Source organism: Larimichthys crocea, unplaced genomic scaffold (genome assembly GCF_000972845.2).
Source record: "Larimichthys crocea isolate SSNF unplaced genomic scaffold, L_crocea_2.0 scaffold148, whole genome shotgun sequence".
In the NCBI taxonomy this organism is placed as follows: domain Eukaryota; kingdom Metazoa; phylum Chordata; class Actinopteri; family Sciaenidae; genus Larimichthys; species Larimichthys crocea.
In genome coordinates, this window is record NW_020852030.1 from 278,542 (window position 1) to 287,170 (window position 8,629).

Here is an 8,629-nt window from a genome sequence, read left to right on the forward strand (position 1 = left end):
TCAGTCAGCAGCTGCTAGCTGTGCGTTAGCTGTTAGCTGTGTGTTAGCTGTGTGTTAGCTGTGTGTTAGCTGTTAACTGTTAGCTGTGTGTTAGCTGTTAGCTGTGTGTTAGCTGTTAGCTGTGTGTTAACTGTTAGCTGTGCGTTAGCTGTGTGTTAGCTGTTAGCTGTGTGCTAACTGTTAGCTGTGTGTTAGCTGTGTGTTAGCTGTTAGCTGTGTGCTAGCTGTGTGTTAGCTGTGTGTTAGTGTTAGCTGTTAGCTGTGTGTTAGCTGTGAGCTGTGCGTTAGCTGTGTGCTAGCTGTTAGCTGTGTGTTAGCTGTGTGTTAGTGTTAGCTGTTAGCTGTGTGTTAGCTGTTATCTGTGCGTTAGCTGTGTGCTAGCTGTAGCTGTGTGTTAGCTGTGTGTTAGCTGTGTGTTAGCTGTCTGTTAGCTGTGTGCTAGCTGTGTGTTAGCTGTGCGTTAGCTGTTAGCTGTGTGTTAGCTGTGTGTTAGCTGTGCGTTAGCTGTTAGCTGTGTGTTAGTGTTAGCTGTGTGTTAGCTGTTAGCTGTGTGTTAGTGTTAGCTGTGTGTTAGCTGTTAGCTGTGTGTTAGCTGTTAGCTCTGTGTGTTAGTGTTAGCTGTGTCCTCTGCAGACAGAGATCCTTCTCTGGAGATCAAATACCGACCGAAGAAGACGAAGGAGAAGGAGTCGGAGCCAGAGAGGGAAGACAAACCTGATGGAGATGGGAGCTCCACCCCTCAGCCTAAGATTGACAGGAGGCGGGGCTCACAGGTAACAGTACTGCTCTGACAAATGACCTGATACTTCAGCTGCTTTCATTGTTTCCATTGAAATGAGCAGAGTGTTGATTGGCTGACATGACCACATGTTTACGTGATGTCACACCCGGGTCGTTTCAGATCAAGCGCTCGGCTCGTATGTGTGGCGAGTGCGACGCCTGTCTGCGGACGGAGGACTGCGCTCAGTGTGACTTCTGTAAAGACATGAAGAAGTTCGGAGGTCCAAACAAAATCCGACAGAAGTGTCGCCTGAGGCAGTGTGAGGTCCGAGCCCGGGTGAGTCACAACGGCGTCACAGGTTCGATACCCTACACACAGCTTGACTGTTAGCTGTGTGTCTGAATTCAGGTCCGGTCCAGCTGAGGCTCGTCCACATGAAGTGGAGCTGGAACGTGTCTCAGTTTGGTAGCTTAGCATGAAGGTGTCCATGATGTTGATGTGTGAGCAGAAGATGCTTCGTGTCAAAGACGAAGAGATGAGTCGGAGCAGTGCGAGGGGGCGGGGCCTCCCAAGGAAAGGGGCGGGGCATCAGACTGAGGAGGAGGATGAGGAGGACGAAGACGACGACGAAGGAGCATTCAGTGAGAGCGAGCTGGAGCTGTACGAGCAGTACAAAGCTGCCGGATACAGAGACCTGGTTAGTATCCGTGCCTGAGCGCTTCTGACCAATCAGCTGTCAGAACGGGCACTTCCTGTGGTGTGATGTGTCTTCCTGTTGCAGGTGTGGCACAGTGAGGATGAGGACGCTCAGTCAGACTCTCAGAGGAAGAAGGCAGTGAAGGTGAAACACGTCAAGAGACGAGAGAAGAAGACGGAGAAGAAGGTGAGGATGATGTCACTGATGATGTCACTGAAACAACCGTCCTCTGATGATGTCACTGATGATGTCACTGAAACACCTGCCCTCCCCTGTAGAAGTCGGTCTCGGCTCCCAAAGAGGAAGTGAAGCCTCGCCGCCACAAAGCCAAGCAGCGCCACAGGGAGCGCGTGCGACACAGCGAGCGAGGAGGAGAGGGCGGGGCTAAGGAGGTGGGCGGGGCTCTGAGGCAGTGTCAGGGTCCAGGATGTGTCCACCCGGCAAGGGTCAACTCCAAATACTGCTCTGAGGACTGCGGCATGAAGCTCGCTGCCAAGTGAGTCCACAACACAAACAAGTCCACAAACAAGTCCACGACACAGTCCACAAACAAGTCCAGGACACAGTTCACAACAGTCCACACCACAAACAAGTCCACAAACAAGTCCACGACACAGTCCACAACAGTCCACAACACAAACAAGTCCACAACACAGTTCACAAACAAGTCCACGACACAGTCCACAACACAGTTCACAAACAAGTCCACGACACAGTTCACAACAGTCCACAACACAGTTCACAAACAAGTCCACGACACAGTTGACAACAGTCCACAACACAGTTCACAAACAAGTCCACGACACAGTTCACAACAGTCTACAACACAAACAAGTCCACAACACAGTTCACAAACAAGTCCACAAACAAGTCCACGACACAGTTCACAACACAGTTCACAAACAAGTCCACGACACAGTTCACAAACAAGTCCACGACACAGTTCACAACACAGTTCACAAACAAGTCCACGACACAGTTCTACAACACAGTTCACAAACAAGTCAACGACACAGTTCACAACAGTCTACAACACAGTTCACAAACAAGTCCACGACACAGTTCTACAACACAGTCCACAAACAAGTCCACGACACAGTTCACAACACAGTTCACAAACAAGTCCACGACATAGTTCACAAACAAATCCACGACACAGTTCACAACACAGTTCACAAACAAGTCCACGACACAGTTCACAACACAGTTCACAACAGTCTACAACACAGTTCACAAACAAGTCCACGACACAGTTCACAAACAAGTCCACGACACAGTTCACAACAGTCCACAACACAAACAAGTCCACGACACAGTCCACAACAGTCCACAACACAGTTCACAAACAAGTCCACAACACAGTCCACAACAGTCCACAACACAAACAAGTCAACGACACAGTCCACAACAGTCCACAACACAGTTCACAAACAAGTCCACGACACAGTCCACAACAGTCCACAACACAGGTCACAACAATCCACAACACCGTTCACAAACAAGTCCACAACACAGTTCACAAACAAGTCCACAACACAGTTCACAACAGTCCACAACACAGTTCACAACAGTCCACAACACAGTTCACAACAATCCACAACACAGTTCACAACAGTCCACAGACAAGTCCACGACACAGTCCACAACACAAACAAGTCCACAAACAAGTTCACAACAGTCCACAAACAAGTCCACGACACAGTTCACAAATAAGTCCACGACAGTCTACAAACTATCTGTCTCACTGTATCTCTGTCCCTGTCTCACTGTCCCTGTCTCTTTGTGTCTCTGTCCTCCAGTCGTATCTATGAGATCCTTCCTCAGAGGATCCAGCAGTGGCAGCAGAGTCCGTGCGTTGCTGAGGAGATGGGGCGAAGACAGCTGGAGCGAATCAGGAAGGAGCAGCAAGCGGCGAGGCTCCGCCTCACACTGATGGAGAAACGTTTCCACGAACTCGAAGGAATCATCGCCAACGCCAAACAGCAGCAGGTCCAACAGCACGAGGAGGTGAGGACGGGGGTCTCTCTCTGACCTGTCTCTCTCTCTGTCTCTGACCTGTCTCTCTCTCTGTCTCTGACCTGTCTCTCTCCCTGACCTGTCTCTCTCTCTCTCTCTGACCTGTCTCTCTCTCTGACCTGTCTCTCTCTCTGTCTCTGACCTGTCTCTGTCTCTGACCTGTCTCTCTCTCCGACCTGTCTGTCACTCTCTCTCTGACCTGTCTCTCTCTCTGACCTGTCTCTCTCTCTGTCTCTGACCTGTCTCTCTCTCCAACCTGTCTGTCTCTCTGACCTGTCTGTCTCTCTCTCTCTCTGACCTGTCTCTCTCTCTGACCTGTCTCTCTGTCAGGTTACTGAAGGTGATGGTGATGACACAGACCTTCAGATCTTCTGTGTCTCCTGTAGTCATCCCGTCAACCCGAAGGTGGCGCTGAGACACATGGAGAGATGCTACGCTAAGGTCAGTCAACAGAACCAGAACCTGAAGAGACATCAGAACCACAGAACCAGGTTCAGCTAACAGTCTTCATGTGCACCATAAACATCACAGACTGAAATTCAAACTCTGTCTGTCTGTCTGTCTGTCTGTCTGTCTGTCTGTGTTCCACAGTATGAGAGTCAGACATCGTTCGGCTCAATGTACCCAACACGTATAGAGGGGTAAGAACACCTGTCTGTCTGTCTGTCTGTCTGTCTGTCTTTTCTCCGGTCAGAGTAAGACCTGTCTGTCTCTTGTGTGTTTCAGGGCGACCCGGTTGTTCTGTGATGTGTATAACCCTCAGAGTAAGACGTACTGTAAGCGGCTGCAGGTTCTGTGTCCCGAACACTCCAGGGATCCAAAGGTTCTGTTCCAACACGCCACGTTCTGTTCATCAAACACTGTGACACGCTTGAGACCAGCAACGCTTTACTGTCTCCCTGCCTGTCTGTCTGCCTGTCTCCCTGTCAGGTCCCTGCAGACGAAGTCTGTGGTTGTCCTCTGGTCAAAGACGTGTTTGAGTCGACCGGCGAGTTTTGTCGCGTGTCAAAGAGGAAGTGTAACAAACATTACTGCTGGGAGAAGCTTCGCCGCGCCGAGGTCGACCTGGAGAGAGTCCGCGTGGTAACGAGCTTCAACCAAACTTTATTTACAGTGTGTGATGACGAGAGACAGGAAACTAACTAACGTGCCTGTCTGCCTGTCTGTCTGCCTGTCTGCCTGTCTGTCTGTCTGTCTGTCTGTCTGCCTGTCTGTCTGTCTGCCTGTCTGCCTGTCTGTCTGTCAGTGGTATAAGCTGGACGAGCTCTTTGAACAGGAGAGGAATCTGAGGACAGCGATGACCAATCGAGCCGGTTTATTGGCTCTGATGCTGCACCAGACCATCCAGCACGACCCAATCACAACTGACCTGCGCTCTGCCAAGGACAGGTAGACAGACAGGCAGACAGACAGGTACAGAGAGGTTCGTTAAGCAGTGGATTGGACTTAAAGTATTATCTCTATTTTCAATGTGTTTGTGAATATTCAACAGAATGCATTTTGGGAAACAGGCAGCTCAATGAACACGTGTTCATTAAACGTGTTCACGTGTTCATTAAACGTGTTCATTAAACATGTTCACGTGTTCGTTAAACGTGTTCACGTGTTCATTAAACGTGTTCAATAAACATGTTCACGTGTTCATTAAACGTGTTCATTAAACGTGTTCACGTGTTCATTAAACGTGTTCACGTGTTCATTAAACATGTTTACATGTTCAATAAACGTGTTCACATGTTCATTAAACGTGTTCATTAAACGTGTTCACGTGTTCATTAAACGTGTTCACATGTTCATTAAACGTGTTCACATGTTCATTAAACGTGTTCATTAAACGTGTTCACGTGTTCATTAAACGTGTTCACATGTTCATTAAACGTGTTCACATGTTCATTAAACGTGTTCATTAAACGTGTTCACGTGTTCATTAAACGTGTTCACATGTTCATTAAACGTGTTCACATGTTCATTAAACGTGTTCATTAAACGTGTTCACGTGTTCATTAAACGTGTTCACATGTTCATTAAACGTGTTCACGTGTTCATTAAACGTGTTCATTAAACGTGTTCACGTGTTCATTAAACGTGTTCACATGTTCATTAAACGTGTTCACATGTTCATTAAACGTGTTCATTAAACGTGTTCACGTGTTCATTAAACGTGTTCACATGTTCATTAAACGTGTTCACATGTTCATTAAACGTGTTCATTAAACGTGTTCACGTGTTCATTAAACGTGTTCACGTGTTCATTAAACGTGTTCATTAAACGTGTTCACGTGTTCATTAAACGTGTTCATTAAACGTGTTCACGTGTTCATTAAACGTGTTCATTAAACGTGTTCACGTGTTCATTAAACGTGTTCATTAAACGTGTTCACGTGTTCATTAAACGTGTTCATTAAACATGTTCACGTGTTCATTAAACGTGTTCATTAAACGTGTTCACGTGTTCATTAAACGTGTTCATTAAACGTGTTCACGTGTTCATTAAACGTGTTCACGTGTTCATTAAACATGTTTACATGTTCAATAAACGTGTTCACATGTTCATTAAACGTGTTCATTAAACGTGTTCACGTGTTCATTAAACATGTTCATTAAACATGTTCATTAAACATGTTCATTAAACGTGTTCACGTGTTCATTAAACGTGTTCACGTGTTCATTAAACGTGTTCATTAAATGTGTTCACGTGTTCATTAAACAGGTTCATTAAATGTGTTCATTAAACGTGTTCACGTGTTCATTAAACGTGTTCACGTGTTCATTAAACGCGTTCATTAAACGTGTTCACGTGTTCATTAAACGTGTTCACGTGTTCATTAAACGCGTTCACATGATCATGTGTTGATTAAATGTGTTCACATGTTCATTAAACGTGTTCACATGTGTCTGAAGAATCTCATCGACTCCTCAGACATCTTTTATTCAGTTTTTATACAGTTGGATTCCTCGAGTACTACACTACCCATAATTCCACTTGTCAGAGATGTTATTGTTGCTATGGAGACATGTGAAGAATAATCACATGAATAAATCCAGTGTTTGTATGATGAAATAAATCAGCCGTTTGTTATAGATCATGGAATCCTTTCACATTAAGAGCATGACATGTGATATGATGTGATGTAATACATGTGATGTTTCATTTCACAAAGTTACAGTAATCATGAAACAAACACAACAAAATAAAGTTATTAACAGTCTTTTATTGTGAAGGGACAAGATGACATAATAATGAGAGCTTTGATGTTTTCATGATATAAAATCTATCAAATGTATTCATGTGACTTTGTATTCTTTGTCCTGATGACCTTTGTCTCATTTTCTATGCCAGTGTTTTTATATTTGAATTCTTCGTGTTGGAAACAAACTGATGTTTCATTAAAAACATGTTTGATTTAATGTTTCCTGTCAGTGACACGCTGTGAAGAGTCTGTGATGTCATCAGGATGACAGCTGGTTACAGACAACTACACTAACATCACACACTATGACATCATACACTGACATCACACACTGACATCACACACTATGACATCATACACTGACATCACACACTGACATCACACACTGTGACATCACACACTGACATCACACACTATGACATCACACACTATAACATCACACACTGACATCACACACTATGACATCATACACTGACATCACACACTATGACATCACACACTGACATCACACACTGACATCATACACTAACACCACACACTGACATCACACACTATGACATCACACACTATGACATCATACACTGACATCACACTATGACATCACACACACTGACATCACACACACTGACATCACACACTGACATCACACTATGACATCACACTATGACATCATACACTGACATCATACACTGACATCATACACTGACATCACACACTGACATCACACTATGACATCACACACTGACATCACACACTGACATCACACTATGACATCACACACTATGACATCATACACTGACATCATACACTGACATCACACTATGACATCACACACTGACATCACACACTATGACATCACACACTGACATCACACACTATGACATCATACACTGAAATCACACTGTGACATCACACACTGTGACATCACACACTGACATCATACTGTACTTGGTGCTCGTGTGTCAGTGTGGGTGTTCCTCTGCAGGTACCATCAGGTACAGGTGTGCTGTCAGAAGCAGAGTCTTGACTGTGTGTGTGTGTGTGTGTGTGTGTGTTGTGGCCTGAACCTGGTACTGGGTGTGGACCTGGGCTTGGTTCTGGTTCTGGTACTGGGCCTGGACCTGGGCCTGGTACTGGTTCTGGTTCTGGTTCTGGGCCTGGGCCTGGACCTGGACCTGGACCTGGTACTGGTTCTGGTACTGGTTCTGGTGGCCGTCCGTCACAGTTGGAGAAGTTTGTCCGTCACACTAAACGTCACCTCCTTTCCTTTGTCAAAGGATGCTCCGGTGTTTCCTCTCAAGGAGATAGGAACCAAAGAATCACAACCAAAGAACAGCTCTGTAGCCCGGATGTTGACCTGTTGACCTGCTCGCCGTTGGACTCCGTCCATACTATCTGCTGAGACAGATCCTGCATGTCAGCATCGTCCTGTCCATCCCTCCCTCTGCAAACCAACATCTGCCTGCAGCACCATTGGACCTTTTAATATATATAGTTTTTATATATGTAACATAGTTAAATAGGGCTAAGTTAAATCCAGCTAAATGGGACAACTACGCCACCTGCTGTTGAAAAGGTTCGCCTGCATGAATGCTAAAAGCAAGGGATTGTGGGTAGTCTTCAAAGCGACGAAGGACTTATGAGGAGGTAAAGCGTCTGTAGATATCTGTGGGCAAAACAATGTTAAATTACTTTAAACTTTATAGAAGTTCAGCTGGCTTCACTTGGCTAAGTAGTGTGTGTTTTAGAACATTTTTGCCATGTTTTCATTAAGTTGACTATATGTTTTTCATGTGTTTTGTCGAGTAATATGTGTAGCTAGCAGTTGTTAACATTGTGTCGTGTTGTGTCGTCTCTCCAGACAGAGGCGCTGTTGCCCACGAGATGAGATCTACCTCCTTTTATACTTTTTTGTTATGTATGCAGGTATGTACAGTATGTTGTCCTATGATGCGATCTTGAAATATGTAAATGAGTTGAACGAGTGATGTTGCTGGTTGTTCG

General features: G+C 45.4%; 1 protein-coding gene across 3 annotated transcripts in view; it reads left to right on the plus strand.

Annotated features, from left to right (window-relative positions):
* cxxc1a (CXXC finger protein 1a) overlaps positions 1-8,052 on the plus strand; it is a 10,408-nt gene extending 2,356 nt beyond the window's left edge. Inside the window, exons 4-15 of one of the 3 annotated variants that reach the window (XM_027275688.1) lie at positions 634-773; positions 902-1,057; positions 1,230-1,418; positions 1,503-1,604; positions 1,697-1,914; positions 3,218-3,425; positions 3,765-3,875; positions 4,026-4,075; positions 4,161-4,257; positions 4,365-4,517; positions 4,681-4,857; positions 7,903-8,052. In XM_027275688.1, coding sequence (XP_027131489.1) covers positions 634-773; positions 902-1,057; positions 1,230-1,418; positions 1,503-1,604; positions 1,697-1,914; positions 3,218-3,425; positions 3,765-3,875; positions 4,026-4,075; positions 4,161-4,257; positions 4,365-4,517; positions 4,681-4,827 — 1,571 coding nt within the window. In that variant the 3' untranslated portion in view covers positions 4,828-4,857; positions 7,903-8,052. Of the gene's footprint in view, positions 1-633; positions 774-901; positions 1,058-1,229; positions 1,419-1,502; positions 1,605-1,696; positions 1,915-3,217; positions 3,426-3,764; positions 3,876-4,025; positions 4,076-4,160; positions 4,258-4,364; positions 4,518-4,680; positions 4,962-7,902 lie in introns of those variants that run through there. The other 2 variants (XM_027275689.1, XM_027275687.1) reach the window with 2 other exon arrangements.
* The last annotated feature ends 577 nt before the right edge of the window (positions 8,053-8,629 follow it).